This window comes from Camarhynchus parvulus, chromosome 10 (assembly GCF_901933205.1).
Source record: "Camarhynchus parvulus chromosome 10, STF_HiC, whole genome shotgun sequence".
NCBI classification, from domain to species: Eukaryota; Metazoa; Chordata; class Aves; order Passeriformes; family Thraupidae; genus Camarhynchus; species Camarhynchus parvulus.
Window position 1 is genome coordinate 13,786,279 of NC_044580.1, and position 21,211 is coordinate 13,807,489.

Below are 21,211 nucleotides of genomic sequence, written 5' to 3' on the forward strand. Positions count from 1 at the left end.
GTGGCTTCAGAAGCTGTTAAGAAAGTCAAGTGGGGAAAGGGAGAGGATGCATTTGAGGGTTTGCAATTGTTGATGTTTTACATTTCCCATCAGGCTGACACAGAGCGTGTCTCAGACAAACAACTCTGCTGAAATCTCTTCCAGGAAACTCAGAAGTGCCATTTGGGATTCAGCTGGCTGCTCCTTCCCCTGCTCACATCCACCAGCAGCAACGGAAGGTTCCAGCCTGGGAGCAGTTCCCGCACTTGCTTTGACTCATTTCTAAGCTAGTAGAGTAAAAAATTACTAATACTGAGGAGAGGAAAGCCTTTTCCACTGAGCTATAGTGGGGAAAAAAATGGGTTTTGTCTGCATGTTCTATAGCTTTGGGTTGCTGCCTGAACCAAGCAGCATTCTGGTCTTGACCACACAAACACCACTGACCTTATCGAGCTGCAGGCAGGAAAAACCGTCTGATAAGAAATGAGAACAAAATCCCCAATCTCTGAGAAACCCTCAGTGAGGTTCCCACCCTGCCTGTCCTGTGCTGCACGTCCTTCACATGCACACAGGTATCTGTCATTTGACCTGTGATGCAATTTCTTGTTCAAAGGGAGCAGAGGGTCAGCATTTCCTTTTTGTACCATGTGGTTCCCCCCACTGTGGGCTCACCAAAGGAGTATTTCAGAGAACTAAAGCAATACACCACAGATGAGTGGAACTTTTTTTTTCCCCCATTGCACATAAAAGCCATGATCCAAGCCAGCTGTCCCCGTCCTTTGTCCATCTTATCAAAGCACCTCAGCTCCAAGCCACTACGTGCAGCTGAAATAACCAAAGTTCTCCTGACTGATAGAGCTCAACAATGGGTAGAAAATCCCATGGCCTGCTGTGATGGCTGAGCTCAGCCTTAGGAAGGAGGTTTTTCAGGACAGCTCCATGCAGCCACGACTCATTTCAGTCCAGTTTCCGCAAGGCAACACATTGCTCCGTGAATCACTATCTCCAAAGCCTCCCTCCCACCTCACATCCTCAAGCAAAAGGAAAATAAAATCTAAGGTTTGCATTTTCCATGCCAGATTCAATGAAAAATAGAAGGAAGGGGGGGAGCCCCCCTGACTTACTTGCACAGTAGTACGAATCCTTATTGAAAGGCTTCATACAGTGGTAACAGGTTGCTTGGGCTACAACGGAGGTTGCAGTGAAGAGATGTCCATTCAACAGCTTCTTATCTTTTTCCTTCTCCTTGGAATCTTTGTCCTTCTCTTTAGTCTTCTCTTTATCTTTCTCTTTTTCCTGCCGAGACAGAGTGACCCAAAGCCTCGTCACTGGCAGAGGTCTCTCCCCAGTTACAGATTGCTCAGTGTTTGCCTTTGGCACGGCGAGGGTATCGATCGAGGAGCACCTGAACAATGGCCATGTGTCTGCACAGCTCTCCCTTCAAAAAACCCCTGTGGAAGTGGATTTGCATACTACTGACTCACACTGGTGTCTCACCACTGCAGATGACACCGAGTCTGTTCTGAAGGCACTTATTTCCTTCTACTTTTGTTTTATACTTGCTTGGCTTAATGATTTTACCTCTTTTCTTCTTCTGGGCTCTCATCAGCCTCTTCAGCACTTTAAATAAATTGTGTTAAATACAAATACCACATGCAGTGTGTATCAGACTTTCATCACAGCTCATTTTTAAGGCCAAACCATAGGGCTCGTGATTTTCAACTGCATTTCTAATGGAGAACACAAGCTCTTCCTCAGTGCCTCTACAGCCTTACTGCCAAAATATTTCCACCTCTGTTTTCCTTCCAACTAGCAACTTTCTCAACAGTTACATGAAACCCCAAGTAACTATGTGAAGCTTTTTGGTAAAATGGATCTTTTACAAACTCTCAACCTATGGCACCAAACAAAGGCTGGGGAACAACAGCAACACCATAAAAGAGCCTCTCATCTTCCACAGGCCACGACTCAACCTCTAGGCTACTCAGCTTTGAAAAGATGACAAGCACAGACAGTTTCTCCAACTTATAGCAGAGTTTTTGCTTCTTTTCTGTCTCCACCTTAGATAGAAAATACTAAATACTGAAAATCTGAAACATTTTTCCCTGCAGCCTTTCATGGATTTGGAATTCTTCCAAACAAATTTTAAAGGAAACTCCACAGAAAAACTCTGAATTTGAATTACAACAACTCCTTGTCTTTCTATGTACCAACCTACAAAATGTTTATGTTATGATTCAACTCCAGGTCTGTACTTTTGACTGTTGCTGCAGATTTCCTGGCATCTGAAGGAGAATCTTTACCAGAAACTGGTAAAGGCTTCTGTCAGCTTATCTTTGCATTTTGTTATTTATTTTGTTATCTTTGCCTTTTGTTATTTGTTACTGTCCCAGCCTGAATATCAGGGAGCTGCAGAGCTGCCCACATGAGCAACTGCCATGAAGTGGCTTAAAGAGGGATGGAGCTCTGCAGCCACTGCAGGGAAACTGTTGAGCCCTGGATGACACACTCACACCATGAGGAACTCAGCCTAAGGACTCCTCTCCCAACACATCCCAGGCAAAATGCCAGTGCCGGAGTCTCTCCCTGCAAAGTGTCAAACAGAAAGTCTATTTACTGGCCCCAAATGCTGTTTTGTTCTGCAAATAAGCAAAACTAGGAGTATTACCATATGGAATAATCCTGTCTGAAGCAGAAAAGCTGCCAGAAAAGAAGTCTGCATTGCGTCACATCTCCGCCTCCTCTGAGCCATCAGCTTGGCTCACACCACCCCACAGGAACCTCCACAGCCCCATTTTCCACCCACTGACCTGATCACCTTTAACCATATCCAGCCTGGGAGGATTCAGGAACTAAAACCCTGCAGTTTAGGTCTGGGCTGATGGTACCAAGCTGATGCCTGGAGTTTTGCTCTACTTCCAAGCCTTGTGAAGCTCCAGGAGAAAAGATCACTCTAAGCTCACGCCAAATCTTGCGATTCTCATGCTGAAAGGAGATTTTGCATCCTATACTTTAAACCTACCTGGAGTTCACCCAGCAATTCTGAAGTCTAATTTTAATTTCATATAAAGATGAACGGCCCCAGGAAAAACAGGAAATCGGTGCACCACTTTCAAAAAGGAAACAGCAAACTCCACACAAGGGAGTTGTGTGCCAGCCACTCCCCTTAAGGACAAGGTCTCACAATGAGATTTTTTTCAGCTTTTTCTTTTTTCCTGTGGCAGTTACCGGAACTTTATTTAAAGAAGGACTGTAGGAACAAGACTATATTTGTGCTGTTGGAGCTGCCAGTGAGATATGGAGCCCAGCTTTGTGGCTGAAGTGATGAGCCAGAGCAGCCACCGCGGCAGGTACGGAGGATCCCACTCCCCAGGAACCACGCAGCTCTTACCTCCCAGTGCTTCAGTCCCACCAGCTTCACGGTTATCTGAGGTACTTCTGAGAATCTATTCCATTTTATGGACATCCTTCCCCTGGGCAGGAGAGCTGCTCCCCACCAGGAGCTGCTCCCCACTAGCCCATGGCGATGCCGGAGGCTGCGGCAGGGCCGGGGACAGGAGGCACAGCACGGAGGAGTTGAGCAAAAAGGGGGAGGGGCAGGACGATTGCTGACTTCCTTAAAGATGATTTTAGCTGTTTTGCTTTCATCTTGCCCTACCATAGCCTCCACTGCTAAAAAAATACAAAACTAAAAACCAAACCCATACAGGCAGAAAAGGATGTGATTAATGTTTTACAAGTCAATATAAGACCACCTTTTTTAAAGGTAGAGGGGAGTAAATCAAACACTGTGATGTTTGGGCTACAGAAAAAGTGAATTTTCACATATCTCAGTGTTGCTATGTAGTACTTCAGCAAACAAAGTGCTGCAGAAGTTGCCCAGACAGAGAGGTTTTGCGTGTTTGAGCTCCTCCTGCTCTGCAGGTCACGTACATTCCCTGTCTCCTAATCCTTTCAAACACTTGCAACTCCTACCATGCACCCTGAAATGCTGCTGCTGGCACAGCACTACCTTATTACTGTGCAAGGCAACCACAAAGAGAAATTACTCATGCTAATTGTAATTTCTCAGAAAGTCTTGACCAAAATGAAAAAAAGAGGGTTTTTTCCTGAACTGACAAAGATAGAGCATGTTTAAGACTTTGCAAATGTGAATCGGGGCACTCTGCTAAAGGCAAGAGATTCACTGATAATCCAAAATAACATGCCAGGCAAGAGTAAATTCATGCCAACTTCTATCAGTATCCCCTCCAGTTAGTGCTCTAAACACCCCTTTATTTTTATCTTTTTTTTTTACGTAACTCTCTATATTTTCCAAAAGGCTCAGATGTGCTTTATTTTACTTAATTTCATCTGAGAGAACTGCATCTCTGAAGGTCAGGAGATAAGTAAAACCAAGCTGGAAAGACATTGAAGCCTCCCTCCCTCCTGACAGCCCAGAAACCAACTTCCTGTTTCAAACTTCTCCTTTCAAGGCTTCTTTTGTTGCTTCTGTTTTTAACTCTTACAGGTTTTTCTCATTTATAATGCTTCTGAGAAATCAGTGTTCCAACGAATTTTTTGGTCAAATTATTTAAATGTACTGGTGGAGCCTTAAAAATGTACATAATGCAAACATTCCACCATGAGCAGACAAGAAATTGTAACTTGAATGATATTTTGGCTTTTATTTAGTAAAAGTATGAGAGTTGCTATGAGCTGCAATTTTTGTAGTGCATGGTTGGCATTTTGGAGCAACTCTTAATCAACATTTTCAGACACAATCATGAAGTTAGTGAAATCAAACTGCACTAAGCAAGTATCTAAAAGCACTGCAGTTATATCTTCTGTCCCAAGCAGATCTCTTACCTCTCTCTCCAGTTCCTGTTTTAGAGATTACTCACATTAAGTGCAAGAACTAATTAATGAGCTTCCATTCCCACTCACAGTCTGTGCAAAATGCTCCTGGACTTCTTACTGGTGTTTGCACAGAGGTTTCTATGTAAACAGACTTACTTTTTCAATACTGCACTTTGCAGCAGGGAAGAGCACTGTCCTAAACCTGCCCAGAAGCAGCTCTGAGCCACTTGTGGCTATCTTGAAAGACAGATCCATAACAAGAATCTGTGTGTCATCACACCTCTCAAGGACCTTCCAACAGTATTTGCCAACACATTAACCACACATCACCTAACGAGACAGTAAAGTGCTCTGAGCTTCTGTCAGACAGATGAATTGAGGGGAGATTCAAGCAAAATATCCAAACCAAGCCAAGAAAATCTCCAAATATATATTAAACTTCAAGGGACAATCTAAAGCAACAACAGCCCATCTGTGTGAATGATTTACCATTAATGTAATTATTTCTGTAATCAATACTGTTCCCAGGAAACTCAGCTGTTGAGCAGGGCTTAACTTTCAGCAAATTAAATTTCAGGGTTTCAAGGATGGAAAAAAGGGAAACATATAAATATTGGCCGTCACTAAAATCATTGTTTGGGCAACTTCTCCTGCAGTGCACAGGAACTTTGTGGCAAAAGTTAAAAAATTATGAGAAGACAAAACAGCCTTCGGCAGCCAGTCCCTTCTTACAGCTCCTGTCCTTGTTTTATTAAAGGTTCTCAGGTTCTGTAAAAATTAGACTCATTAATCACTACAAAGTCCTAAAACGTGCCAGGGCAAAATTTATTCTCTCTGGGGAAATGACTGAAAACACAGACTCATAAAGGCTGGAAGAAACCTTTAAGATCATCCAGTCCAACTGTTGACCCAGCGTTGTCACTGTAACCCAGACCTAGGACCCAGCACTTGGCCTCACTGAGCCTCACAGAGTTGTCCTTGGGCTCAGTTTTGGGGTGCTAAGATTTCTCATGGAGCCAGTTCCTATCACCCCACAGACACTCCTGCCCTTTAAAAACACAAAAGAAGGAAGGAAGGAAGGAAGGAAGGAAGGAAGGAAGGAAAAAAAAAAAAAAAAAAAAAATTCAGGCAAAGACTTAAACACAGAACTCCTCTGTGCTGCCTATGGGCATTCCACAAATCACAAGAAGCACTTACTTTGCTCTTCTTGCTGCTGGACATTTTATTCCTGAGGTAGCTGAAGGTGCGGCTGACTTTTGTTACACCTTTACCAGCAGAGACACTGCTGCTCTCTTCAGATACGCTAAAATAAAAAAAAGATAAAAGTGGTTTTGGTTTTTTTTTGTCCTTCCCAAAGCATCTATGGAGAGATTATTTTTAAAGGACAAATGCATTTATTAGCCAATACAGTCTAGGTGCTTCATGGTGCTTTACCAGAGAAGGAAAAGTAAAGACAAAATGCCAATCCACTCATTTTGAGATAAATTTCAAGGATTCCTCATATCTGTTTTGAAGCAGGCCATGCCATAGCACCCTCTGCTGCTCCCTTGTCAAATAACCAGGAATCATTAATGCTGTAAAGAACCATTTCCTTCCAGAGAAAGGCATCTAATGAACTCTGAAAAGGCAGTGAATGTCTTTAACAGAAACCACATTGTCTGCAAAGCCTCCCCTGAGAAATGAGAATACCAATATTAAGTAATAAACCACAATGGTTATGTATATTAATTTAGGAATTTTTAGGATCGCAGATAATTTTTGCCAGCCTTTGCATGCACAAGCTTATGACTTATTCAGCTCTGATAGAAGAATAAGGAAAATATTATTGCATTAAAGGACATAGTCTGTCAATATTAAGTACAACACAAACCAAAAGCAGAACACAAATACTAATTAAGTCAAGGAGGAGAAGACAGCAGAGAACAGAGGTGAAGAGCCTCCCAGTCACAAAATAAAGCCAAGCTGTCAGTGGCACAGAGACCAGACACCCAGTGCCACAAACATCCTTCCTCCAGGAAAGCACCTTGAAAGCCACCACCAAGATTATCTCCTTTGTGCAACTTGCAAGAATGGAAAGGAACATACAAAAACAAGATCATTTTGGCCTTTGTTATAGAGAGACAGAGAGAATTAGCCACGGGCAGAAAGAACTATTTTAGTGTAACATAAACTCAGGGTAAACCAATACCCTGCAATAATGCACAACCAACAAATTTTTAATGCATAATCTGATGTTATTAGCTATGAATAAGCAGCTTTGTAAAGAGATGAGACTTAGACTTTCATAGTCTGTGATCTAACACATTTTTCAGCCTCTAGAGACTGATTTTCACAACTTCTGCTTTCAGCTGAAGTGCCCTGGTACCAGGAAGGCTTTGGGGTGCCCAGGGCAGAGCCCAGTGCAGGAGTGGCCCCCGCAGAGGCAGGGTGTCTCCAGGATACTGCAATACTGCACTGTATATATTGCAATACTGTACTGTATATACTGCAGTACTGTACTGTAAATACTGCACTGTAAATACTGCAATACTGCACTGTACATACTGCAATGCTGCACTGTAAATACTGTAATACTGCACTGTATATACTGCAATACTGCACTGTATATACTGCAATGCTGCACTGTACATACTGCAATGCTGTACTGTACATACTGCAATGCTGCACTGTATATACTGCAATGCTGCACTGTACATACTGCAAGCTGCACTGTATATACTGCAATACTGCACTGTACATACTGGAATACTGCACTGTATATACTGCAATGCTGCACTGTAATAATACTGCAATATACTGCACACTGCACTGTATATATGGCAATACTGCACTTTATATACTGCAATACTGCACTTTATATACTGCAATGCTGTACTGTACATACTGCAATGCTGCACTGTACATACCGCAATACTGCACAGTAAATACTGCAACACTGCACTGTATATATGGCAATACTGCAATTTATATACTGCAATACTGCACTTTATATACTGCAATGCTGCACTGTACATACTGCAATGCTGCACTGTAAATACTGCAACACTGCACTGTATATATGGCAATACTGCACTTTATATACTGCAATACTGCACTGTACATACTGCAATACTGCACTGTATATACTGCAATGCTGCACTGTACATACCGTAATACTGCACAGTAAATACTGCAACACTGCACTGTATATATGGCAATACTGCACTTTATATACTGCAATGCTGTACTGTACATACCACAATGCTGCACTGTAAATACTGCAATACTGCACTGTATATACTGCAATACTGTACCTCTGCACTGAGGAGCCCATGGAGCCACCCAACGACTGCGTACCTGCAAAAGATGGGAGGGGAGGGGGGGACAGGTTAGACTGCAACCTTAGCCCACTGATTCCAAAAACATGGTTTGCATATTGGGATGGTTCAAGAGGAAAGGGAAATGTTTTCTGGAAGTGGGTGTTTAGAACAGGTTTCACGTGCTCAGGATAAAGCTTGTTCCCTGTATCCTTAGCTGCTCTCAAATTAGAGGCTGAGGTGAAAGCCTGTTTAGTATTTTTATCACTCTTCAGCTATTAAGTAAAGACCATGCAACTGTTAAACTTGATGGTAAATCAGGGTGGCTGAAACAAAACTGCCAATTCAATGACAATAGGTATAAATGAGAATCATTCTGACACAATGCTTTTATTTATACTCCACTAGAAAGGATCTATTGTACAGCACATCCGGGTTTCATGTATGAAACTTTTCTCCTTGATAAAACTGCAGTTCATTTTCCCATCAAAATCCTGAGGCACTTCATAAAGAGTAAGGGAAACAAGGGAAGCCTTATTCTGTTTTCCACGAAACGTTACCAGCCTGGGGCTTCGTCACGAAACACTGCTTGAGGAAAGGCTGAATTTCAACACGAAGCTGAAGCCCTGCCAGAGGCACCAACTCTCTCTCTACCCAAGAAACCTGCTTGCACAATGCATTTGGAGCACATCTGGGAGCTGACACCATTTACCAGAACCACTGAAGAACACTGAAAAACCAGGATGAAATGATCCAGGACAGAGGGCTCTCTCTGAAATAACTGGGCTTGCCAGGACTCAAAAATACCATACAAGCACTGTTTGCAGCCCTATCTGAAGTTCAAGAAGAAGCATGACTGTCACCTTACTATGCTTCTGCATACATACTGCAAGAAAAACAGTATTTTGGCTCAAATTCTCTTAATGCTAAGGGTGAATGCAGAAGAGCTACTTTCCATTAGCAGCCAAGATGGCCTTTTATCCAAAAGCAGTAAGAGCATTAGGAAAAACTGTGCATGTAATACTAGGCTTTAAATACGGATTTTCTAACCACTGATTCAACTGCCAACAGAGTCTGAGACAGAAATATAATTTCTTCATATTGAGAAAAACTAAAATACAGGCATACCCTGTTACCTAAACCCTGCTTGGAGAGCTCTGTTAATATTTCCCTTGAAAAATCTTTCACCTCATCAATGATTTATCCCAAATACACCAAAGTTAGTAAAACTGTAATATGTATAAAATGAAGTCTACTATTCAACTTCCAATAGTGATATTATATTTTTATAATATAAAACTATAATATAAAACCTAAGTGCCTACTAGGATCACATAAGTAATTTACAGGCTCCCAAATCCTTGGTTAAAGCTCCAGTAACTCTGGTTCTCATTTCACTTCTAGCTTGCTTTTAATCTGGGTTAGACCTCCTTACTCTTTCCTTTTTTTTCCTAGAAGATTCATCAGTTTGACTGGATTTAAGTATTTCCCAAACCTTTTTGTTTCTTTGCAGTTAACATCAGAAATGTGAACAAACACTGAACGAAGAGCTGCAATAATTTGATATCTGTGACTGCTTTTCACTACCTTGAGAAAATACAATGCATGAGAACTACAGTTATGTATCATTTATCTTTTACTTCAATAGTTGTTTCATCTTAAAAATGGGATATTCTCGGTGCTGGTAGGATCCAGTGAAGAATTAAGGTCTGTTTTATGATTTCATATTTTAGATTACAATATAACATCACACGATCAACACTGCTGCAAGCTGTAAACCCCAGGAAGATAAGCATAGAAAAAGACACATCTCCTCACCTTCTGATTTGTTTCTGAAGTAGAACAGCGGAAGGAAAGCTTATTTTCATAATGTTTTTGTTCCGTGTCATGACCAGAAATAAAACTAAAATCTGAATTTCAGAACCCACAAAAAAATTAAGTTTTTGTTTCAAAAGCCAGAACTCCTGTCTATGCCCAATGAACCTGGGCTAGCAGCCAAAATTTGCTGTATTTATCTGAACACCTTTTAAGCACCACCCACAAAAATTAATTCAAATTGTAGCTGGACCTGAAATAATTAATCAAGATCCATTCTGCAGAAAGCAGTGACTGGACTAGGATGTTGAAACCAGCTTGCAATGCCTTAATGCTGTCAATAATTAAACTCTTGTGGCTCAAGAAATCCAAAGGCTTCATAGTAATTGTCCAGCCATCTGAAATCCATGCCTTAAATATATCACGAGACAAACTTCAACTAATTCTCCATTTTCTAAAGGAAAAGCAAGAATGGAAAGGTTGAAAATGGTATGAGAAATGAACCCTAAAGATGTGAAAAAACAAACTGGTCTGAGATTATTCCATGAGAAATGCCCATTGCCAAAGCAGTCTCAGAAAGAGCTGTGGCTAAATCAACCTTTATAAAGTCACCACAGTATCCTCAAATATGTAAAGAAAACAACACCATTGTTTCAGACAATATCTGACATTATCTTAAATGACTATTGTTAACAGGAGCAGTGTTGAGGGAGAGAAGAAAAATACTGGCTACTACAAACATCCTCTAAAACTGTCATACCCTACCATGAATATAAAGTATTAGATGCTTAAAAGAAAAAAAAAATAACCCAAATGCTTAAAAAACAAAACTCACCAAACAAACAAACTCCACCAGAAAGTTTACCTAAAGATATTTTTTACTGTGGGGCACCACATGAATGCAGAGCTGTGTCTTTGCAGTTCACTTTGTGAGGACCATGAATTGTGAGTTTTGTTAAAAGCAGAAGAAAAGGACAGAGAAATAAGAAAGGAGCTTAAATATGGAAGTGGTAATATCACACCTGGGCACAGGACTTTGCTGAAGAAAAGGACAAACCTACAGTGAAGACCAGGAATGGAAAGGAGGAGAATTTAGATATGTACAACGTGGATGGTATGGAGATTGTTATAAATCCAGGAAGCAATCAAAATCTATTGGACTGGGAAGCAATTTCCCCCATCCCAGTAAGGACACAAGGAATGTGTCTGGTTTATTTCAACAGTCTAATAAAACATGCTTAAGAAATAGGAAGCATTTTGAATAATCTTTGGTTTTTATAAAAAACAAGAGGAGTCTAAATTACTTTAATTCAATCTTCTGCCTTAGTTGGGCTGCTTTTAGCAATGGAGTTTGCAGGAGAAAAAAAAAGCTGCCAGAGAACCCTCACCTGTTTACCACTGAACTAATTTGATAACAATATCAGGACCTAGATATGAACACCTTGAGGATTTAAGGTCTTTGACTGCAATTTATGCTTTTTGTATAGTCAGGGAACTGTGAAGTTGCTGTGAAGAATTTTCAGAATTTAATAATCAGGGCTTCTGTCCTCTACTTCTCTTTCACTGAGCAATGCACTCACTGTCACCTGTGGAGGGCAAGGATGTACCTCTTCTGCTAACTCCATGCCCTGCAACAAGCTCAAGGCAAATATTTTGATTTTAGTAAAAAGGTAAAGATCATTTTGCTGCTCAGAGTGGCAGGTGATGATATCTGCCACATGGATACAGACTAAAACTAACCAGATAAGATGTGATGGTGCTGATGTAGAAGATTCTTTGGCTAATAATCCTTTTAATTCTGCCATTAGTTAGTATTCAGATCCAGGACTAAGATAATGCTGTTAGACATCATGCAATGGAAAGGGGATTTCAATGTTTGCAAGGTGAAATTCCAGTGTCTGAAGCAGAAAACCAGATTTCCCTGTGCTTCCACCCATTATGGCTGCATTGCACAGAAAATGATTACTTACTATCCAACTCCTCCTCCTCATCACTGGAAGAAGAGCCAATAGAAAAGAGAGTTTTAGACTTAGGAATGAGTGGAGAGATGCTGAAGGAGAAGGAGATTCGTCTCGATGGTCGAGTCCGGCCCTGGGCTGAGAAGTGGGTTAACAGCAGACATTAGAGCATGCTTGAAAATGCATTTAATAATAAAAAGGAGAGGAAAGCAGCCAAAGCAAACTAAAAGCAAAGCAAAGGAAAAGTCTGCAAAGCAGCTGGCTCCAGAAAGGCACAAGAAACAAAGAACTGAGAATGTGCAAATTCCAGAGGGTGCAGGTTTCAGAGGGCACAGGTCTCACTGCATGCACAGCTCGAGGCTCCAGTCTCTCCCTATTTTTACTGACATTTTTTTTAGGACCTCTTAGTGAAGAACTATAGGCAGTTATCTTTCCAAACAGAATACCAACAACAAAATGGATCTGTGGACAAAGGGCATCAGATCAGCTTCAGTGAAAGAACTGTCACGGAGTCAAACGAGAACAACTCAAGATACCTGTTTGAAGATGCTTTCTGCAGTTAAATGATACAGCAAAGCTACCAAATATTAGCAAGGACAATTTCTCTGAAGTGGTGACTTTATCTGCCTGGAGAGGTCCTTGCCACTTCTATGTCTAAAAAAAATCAACAATGTTGATAATGTTATGCCCTTCAAAATTTCCAGCATTAAAAAGGAGACACTTAAACTTCCCTTCTCTTCTTCCACAACAAAACAGAAAAAACAAGCATCTCTTCTGCTTTATTTTAAAATTTAGGAGTACTTAAAGAAACAGCCTAAACATGAGAAAAGCCCCACTACATCCTCTTCTGCCCTTGCTTGGAAGATGCCTACCAAACATAGTGCCTAACTCAGCAATTAGTCTGCTAATATGGGATATCAGATATCCCATCATTTATTTTTAAGAGCAGCCCTTGCATAGCAGCAGCTTCCCAACAATTCTTTCTAAGTACATGGTCTATGAAAAGAAAATTAGCAGCCAGCTAGCCATTCTTCACTGAAACTGGATTCCCAAAGCCCTATTTCCCAAACCTTCTCTTCATATAAGCACAGGTGGAAACCTCTGGGCTGTGAGCTGATTGTTGGACACCCACTGCTCACATGGTACATCTGTGTGTCCTCAGGAAAGGTGACTGGGACAGGGCTGAGGAAGCCCTGTCCCTGGGACAGGCCTGACCCGAGGGTCCTACTAAAGCACCTATATTAAACATCTCCAGCACAGGTATTCAGGTGCTTTTAAGTCATTCCATGGACACATCAATTCACTTGTAGAACAGGGAAAACAGGCTAAAGACTTCATCAGTGCTAATCTTCCAAGAGCAAGACAAAGCAATTATTTCTCTCTTTGAATAAAACATGGCCTTTCAGCCAGTACAAGGAGGGTTTTTTGCATGGCTGGTGTCATACATCAAAACTGAATTCAGAATACAAAAATACTGTCCAAGGAATAGCCAATGCTACAAAAGCAATGCAGAACAAATGCCCCATAACACTTCCTCCAGCCATTAGTCACAAATGCCAACTGTCTACAGGCAATTTGACTAAAATGTGCACAGTAAAGGCATTTAAATGGAAGAATTCTTGGGAAAACCCATGCATTAGTTTTGTTTAGACTGCCTTTTGAAGGAGTTGTTCTAGTGTTCCAGACCTGAAGAACACAATTAGGCAATACAACTTTTTCTTCTGTAGTCTACTGTCTATTTAGACTAAAAGTCAAGATGAACAATAATACTTTACTGTAAATTGAACCACCTTTGCCAGCACAGTTCAACTTCCATTTCAGTGGTTTTATTTATAGCAATTCCTGGCTTTATAACAGTGCTCCACACTGGAAATTTGCTATTCCAACCCCAAAAGCATTCTTCCGAGCACTCCAGCCAACAGCTCTTGTGACCTCCCTCTATAAAATGCTGAAGGATTAACATTGTGAATGGCCACATCAGCTCTTGGAACATCTGACACATCAGACACAGTGTGGGCTAGGAACTTGGTCCTGGAAATTGCTCCTGCCTCAGCACATATGACAATAAACAGTAAAATAATAGAAAACCCTCCATATGTTTATTAATCTGGATTTAGTTTTTGAAGTTCTTGAGCACAGCATGTTGCTTTCTTCCCATTCAGACACATTTGGAGGGATCACAGGGTCTTTTTTTTTTTTTAACACCTACCACAAAATTATGCAAGTGGAACAAAGAACTGAATTTGTCCTAGAATTCACTTCCATATAATTCTTGCAAAACTCTTAAGGGTCCTGCTGGAAAAACATGAACATCAAACCCAGGTGACACAAGGGAGTTTATACACCAAGACCTCCTTGTAAGAGGCACCGAACTGTCCTACAGTCACAATTCAAACATCATTGTTCCTCTTTCAAAGCTGTATAATAAAAGCAGAATAACAGAATGGTTTGGGTTGGAAGGGACCTTAAAACTCATCCAGTTCCAGCCCTCTGCCATGGGCAGGGACACCTTCTTCTAGAGCAGGTATCAAGCCTTATCCAACTTGGCCTTGAACACTTCCAGGGATGGGGCAGTCACAACTCTTCTGGATGATTTACTCAAGTTTCTGTAGTCAGGAAGGTGTCAGGATTGGGAAAAAAAATCCATGAGCTAAATTTTCCAAGTTATTCTTTTTGGATGCTTGCATCAACCCCTCAAGTGCTCTGATTTTCAAAAACCACCTTCCTATAAAAATGTCACAAATTAATGACTGAGCAAATAAAGCTCAGAGGAATGTTAGTCATGTTTTCATTCAGTGTCCCAAAGCCACAGACATCTGCCTCAAAGCAGAAGACTAACCCTGCTACTTTGCCCACAGTCCCTCTGGAGAGGTTACTACATGTTCTCTTTTCCTTCTCTCTCCAGGGACCAGGGTAGCCAGGCTGGCTCTAGAAGGAGATGGGATAATCAAGCCTCCATGGCATTTTTAACACCAGGTCACAGGACATTTTAACAGCCTTGGCCATCCAGGCTCCCTCAGCCACCAACAGCTCATTTCTGGGGAGCCAGCCAAGTTTTTTGGTGTATGGTTAGAGGCTGGGTGCAATGCCAAGAAATTGGTTGCCTCAAAAAACAACAATGAAGACCTTCAGCCCAAGGAGGGAAGAGGCAGTGCCACCACACAGGGAAGGATCTGGTCTCTTCACAGGACAGAGCTGCCCCATTTTGGCTACTGCTGCTGGGGGACACATCTGTCAGGCCACATCCTTATTAATAATGGAATTATCATGCTGAAGAATTAAAAACCATTTCCTACAAAGCACAATCCCTTTGAGCTTCCTCCAGTGAGCCTCCTCCATGAATAAAACACTTTTCCTAAAGCACCTTGTTGTCCTTTGCAAGGGAGAATCACGTTAATAAAGAGGAAAGATCAGACACCATCACTAATTGACACGAGCTAAAATGTCAATAGGGTTTCTGGCTGGCAATTAATAAAATGAAAACGTGTAATACATCCAAAGCACATCCAGCTGCAGCCTTCTGAATGACTTTTTCAGCTGAAAGAATCAATTCAGCTAAGTTGCAAAATTAAGTGCTTGTTATCGCTTCAATTAAGCTAAACTGGAAAATTTTATAGAATCATCTTTTATTATTTTCTCCAGGAATAAGATTCAATAAATTACACCCAACTGCTCCAAAATATTTAACTCAGAATGAATAGCAACAAATTCCTCCAAGGAGATCAAGACATAGATTCTCAAGTTCCCATATATCAGCTTTAAAAAAAATCTAGATGCAGGGAAGAAAGATCTCAAGTGGAATTTACCTGACATCAAAGGAAGAAACTCTGAAAGGTGAAAGAATGCAAAATTAGATACTTTTTTTTTTTTTTCAGTTAGCAAACTCAATAAATCATAGTTTTCATACCAGTAGTCTAATTTAGAAAGAAAAAAGCATCCCACACAAAGGAAATCTAACAGGAAGAAAACAGCAGGGATACACTGGGAAGAACAAAACTAAACTGAATGAGTTCTGCCTTTCCACCCACAATTCCATGCAGCAGTGAAACATGTACTTCATGTAATAAAGGAAGCAGGAGCGGGCAGTAGCACATTTTGCCTTGGGAAGGAAGCAAGATATACCCAATTATACAGATGACAGAGTGGATAAGGGAAAACTGGATTACTCACTGTCAAGCACTGGTTTGCTAATCGACATTAGAGACATGGATTTGGTCAGTGGAGATGAAGCAGCAGAAGTGCAGAAGTTAAATCCTTGTGGCTGTGATGCCTGATGCACCTGCAGAACAGGACAGAACCACACTGAGTATGTCAGGAATGACAGAACCATCCCAGCTTCAGAGCTCAGTTCAGGGCTCATGTTTATTGCAACTCTCACTTTGAAACAGTGAAACAGTGCACAGGTGAAATGCAACATTTTGTTCTGCCTTTTAAGTGTCAGACAACTAATTGTGCAACACAGAGACTATGTGTGCTTGATTTTCTTGCAAGACACTAAAAAGCAGATATTGTTAAAACTCTCTGATGGCCATGGAAATTACTGTTGTGACTCCAATTCCTCAGCAGAACTAGGCTGTGGTTCAATAAGACAAAAAATTCACCTGATTCTTAGCAGTTTGTTCCCCAAAAATGCCATTCCTCTAAGCAAGAGAAGACACAAGAGTTGCGCTGCCCCAAAGACAAAGTAGAAAATTTAAAATAGATGGAGATTCCTCCACGTTAAAGATGGAAGATTTTTAATATTATGTATATGTACATATAAGGTGGAAGCCTTTGTGAGACTATCACTTGGGAAAATGACTTCAAAAATGTTGATGTAGCCTTTCCCAACAATAGTTGGTCAGCTTTACCTGGTGGTTGTAGTCTCTGATTTCTCCTTGCTCGAGCTCCTCGGTGAGCAGGACCAGGGACTGATTGCTGGCAAGTGGACTCCTCCTGAGGTCTTTGGAGCTCAGAGAAGAAGCCTCCAGGTTTGTAGAGGGCTTCTTGTTGTCACCAGAGTCTCCAGCAAGGCCTTCTAGGCTGTAACTAAAGAGAAAGCACAGAGGTCAGGTGCTGCCAAAGTCTCAGGGACCAGGTCTTTCAGCACAGAGCACCTGCAAACACAAAACACAGAGCAGGCACTGAAGTGTGTAGGCAAACGCAGGTGTTATTCCTCAGCAGGTTCTTTTTTTCTTTAGAGCAAACAGCAACATCTTTGTGCTGCTAATGAGACATAAAGGTTTGTTGTTCATTGCTTGAACAACCATTGAAACTCCTGGTCAATTGCCTTTCCTACTGTTTTTTTACTATTTTTGAGTGGTGCACAGGAAAATCCAGAAACACCCCTTCTAAAGATTTTGGCATTTCCATATATTCTCTTTGATAGCTTTTTATAAGGCTCTCCCTTGGAATAAAGCCACCCAAATCAAACTACCAGGTGCTGCCTGTCCTGGACCAATACCCCTCCCAGCTGCTGTAACTCTCCACTCTGCAGCCACATCCTCTGAATCTATTTTAAATCCTGACACTGCACAGTTTTGGCACTGATAATGTCATTTATGCTGCCAAAGGTGGTTTCTCTTTTACCCATGCTGTGGTTTTGTTTTTAAATTCAATAAATGTTGTTTCCATCACCCAATCAATTTTATTCTATCATCTACTGAGGGAGCTAGGTCTTGCCCAGCAGAGCTGGGCAATAACTCAAAGCTAAATAAATTACTAAACTTTTGCTTGCAGAACTGTTAGAAATAAAATATCTGGCCAAACTCTGTAGAGACAGGGGCTGATAGACAAGTGACACTCTCTCACCTATACAAAACACATCCTGTCTCACATGGACCTATTTGATCTGATAAATCTTGCTCTAATATTCTGCTTCTGACCCTCTTGTTCCTCGTGCCCAAGCATCAACAAACCACTGAAATGCCAGTGTGGGTTCACTGGGTGAAGCTTTGCAGATTCCCCTCCCAGGACAGGAGCACAGAGCCATGGCCAATGTTTGATTTGATACTCACTAAGTGCCAGCCCTACCCTGGATTTATATCCCAACCTGAGGCTAATCATGATGTCTGTGGTGAGCAAGCTGACATGAAACACATGAAAAAGAAAACATACTACAGGCTGTACAGATGATTTAAACAACCAAAGGAGCTTTAAATTCAGGTAGACTTGCATAGCAGTGATTAACGTTCTGCAGTCCCTTAGAAGCATTACAAGGCTCATAAATATGCACCTTGAAAGCAAAAACTGCAATAAACCATGAATAAGAAGATTTAGTAATTTAAAAAACCTTTTTTTCATGGTAATTAATGAGAAAATAAAGACTGGTTGAAGCATTTATAATTTAATCTGCTTTAGGAAGATTGTGACTCATCAATGTGTATCAACAGCAGGCATTTAAAAATTTATTCTAAAACACCTGTAGGTAGAAATCAGTCCCATTTCTACTGATTATTTAGGATGGAAGAATATATCTTCTTTACATTCCAAGGTGGCAACAACGATGCTACACAGCAGAGAAAAAAAAAATCATGTACTTGTGACAAAGCTAGCTAAAACCTGCAAATATTAGCCCATAAAATGGTTATCAGTGATACTGGTCTATAATTTGCTGATTGGCATATACATACACCAAACATAATTAACTGTCCATGAAGGGCAGGTTTCCTTTTCAATATCCACTCTTCAGAGAAAAGAGTTTTAGTAGCTCTACTCACAACCAGCAAAAACTGCTAGAGAAAAGCTATAAAGCCATAAAATCAGGGCGACTGGCTTCCAAACAATATTGGGTAAAGAAGTGACCTGCAAACACCAATCTCCCAGTGCTGGGACTTTCTACAGAAGATGCAAACTTTAAGAGTCTGGGAAATTTTCATCTGTGGTGATCAGATTGGTTTTTTTCAGGGAAGGTTTTACACAATTAGTCTCCTTGAAGAAAAGCCTAGGTCTTTCAATTTACAGAGAGCAAATCTGTGTGAACTTAAATCCTTTATGAGACTGATCTGGTACAGAGAAGAGCTGAATCATATTTAATCTTGCTTTGATTCTTTGCTGCTGTCACAATTATCATTCTGATCACTGCTGCAGAAAAAAACACGGCTCGAAGTCATCACGGAACAGAGCAGCTCAACCCAAGAGTGCAGCTTCTTTACTGCCAGAGGCCAGTGGAAAGCAGCCACCACCTCCACCTGCAGCCCAGCCCTGAGGCTCCACTCCCAAGAGTAATTGCTGAAAAAGCAGACCAAGCAAACAAACACGTGCACGCTTCAGCCAGAGCAGCAGTGGAGAATGCACGAGAAGCTGACGACAGGGTGTTTGCAGAGCTCCTGTGCTGCTGCACATTTATTCATACCATACCTTCTACAAGTAAAGTCAGGACCCATGGCAATGTACTGTACGCCTGAGGGACACCAGCTCAAACTAGGAACAGCAAAAGAGGCAAAGAAAGGAAAAGGGCAGTGATTATCGGGTTGTTATGGAACATGGGGAATGCTAAAAGACTCTCACTCTCATATACCTTAGGAAAAAAAAAACCCAACAAACTCAGAAATGATGCAGTAGCACATGTCTGGTTGAACAAACACACCACAGTGCCCCAAATGCCCGAGGTTACCACTGAACAGGGAGCAGGACAGCTCACGCTTCCCCAAACTGACCCCATCAGTGAGTAGACAATGTACTGGGAAAAGTACTGCTTGTGGGGAGGGAGGTTTTTGGGAAAAACAAGGCTAAAACATACCAAAGCCAATTTACAAGTGATCACACACGGCCATTGTGTTAGTAATTATTAGTATTTTCCTGGGAACTCTCATTCTCAAATCAGAAAAAGAATCCCTTACAGATATTTCATAGTGTAACTCCCCTCCATAGAAATATTAATAACCTCAGGCTAGGCTTGGAAAAATAAGGAGAAAGACACATTCATAAATGCTGCACAGTCTTTCACAGTCAGTGAAAGAGGCTGGAAGAAAAAAACAAGCTAATCTTACCATTGACTTGGGATTAAATGAAGAGTGCTACTAACTAAAAAACCTTTCAGCTCCCATTTCCCAAAATAGTCCCAAAGTTGCATCATGAAAGACATAAGAAATGCAAATGCAGAATGCAAATATTTTGGTTGTTATTTGAGACTGCTTTTGTTATTTTTTCTCTGTTAACTCATGGCCCAATTGCAGGTTTTGCAGAAACAGAGAAATCCATCTTCTAATCAGATATGACATTCATATGATCCCTAATTCCTGAAAAAGCTGTTCAGGACGCATTCATTGTCTGAAGGGAATTTTGCATAAGCACAAGTCCTGCTCCCAGGTCCTGGTCTGAGATCCATGCAAGGAGCCAGAACATGCTTTGCTCCATGACAGGAGCCTGTGAAAAGGGCAGAACAAATTTAAGCCTTCCTGAACAAGGAACTGTGAGTGCCAGAAGCCTCTGAGGGCACAGATGAAGATTTAAACCCACTGAATGCATCATGTCATGCCATCTCATGTTGTTTCCACACACACTGCAACACTGGAAACGTTCTGGAAGGGTTTGACAATTGGAAACATTCTGGTTGGGCGTTCAATGGCAGAGTTCAGATAATTGCTGCCTGGTTTATAAAGGATATTAACCGGGCGAGGACACACCCAAAAGGTGTGCTCCACCTGGAGCTCTCAGCACAATACTATAAACATTCTTCATGAAAACATTCCTTCCCATAACATGCCAGTATTTCCAAGTACTTCATCATCCTCACCCACTTCAACCACAATGGCAGATGTTTAAGTATTGGTGGGGGATGGCAGGGACTAAAATACTTGTGTGAAATCATAGAGGAACCAAGTCCAGGCCACAGGAAATCCACTTCCATCACACACAACCTGCACTCAGGCCTGGGTTCAGCCTCCCAGAGGGTCACTCAGACCTGCTCAGGGGGAGCAGAGAAAGCATCCCAAGGAAGGTGTCACACATGATTCCCCAGGCCATCTGCTTGTGGCCACAAGAGCACTGAGCTTGGGGGACCCTTTGAGATATCCTGATGTCACCTTGCTTTTCAAAGCCACTCATTTTGGTGCGGTCCCTTTTCAATCGAAGGAAAGAAGATTCTCCACATTAATCATGCAATGTTTACACTGTAAAAGATGCTTCTATTCCTGACCACAGCCATGTTATGGAGATGATCCCAAATGCTAAAACTGCAGGGGAGGGAAGTAGAAAAGTAGAGGGAGGGAAGAAGAGGAGCCCTACATATGTAGGAGGAAGCCTGGAAGTGTTGAGATCTCAGAGAAGGAAGGAAGGAAGGGGATCTGTTGGCAAAGGCTGTGGAAAGCACTCTCACAGAACCACAGTCCTGCGGGGGAGCCA

General features: G+C 41.5%; 1 protein-coding gene across 11 annotated transcripts in view; it reads right to left on the minus strand.

Annotated features, from left to right (window-relative positions):
• Positions 1-21,211, minus strand: part of AKAP13 (A-kinase anchoring protein 13) — a 208,580-nt gene that overhangs the window by 26,631 nt on the left and 160,738 nt on the right. For 8 of the 11 annotated variants that reach the window (XM_030955270.1, XM_030955272.1, XM_030955271.1 and 5 more), the window contains 6 exons: positions 19,226-19,288; positions 16,738-16,915; positions 16,058-16,166; positions 8,112-8,154; positions 6,016-6,121; positions 1,104-1,275 (listed from right to left, as the gene is read on the minus strand). In XM_030955270.1, coding sequence (XP_030811130.1) covers positions 1,104-1,275; positions 6,016-6,121; positions 8,112-8,154; positions 16,058-16,166; positions 16,738-16,915; positions 19,226-19,288 — 671 coding nt within the window. The remainder of the gene's footprint in view (positions 1-1,103; positions 1,276-6,015; positions 6,122-8,111; positions 8,155-16,057; positions 16,167-16,737; positions 16,916-19,225; positions 19,289-21,211) is intronic. The other 3 variants (XM_030955278.1, XM_030955274.1, XM_030955277.1) reach the window with 1 other exon arrangement.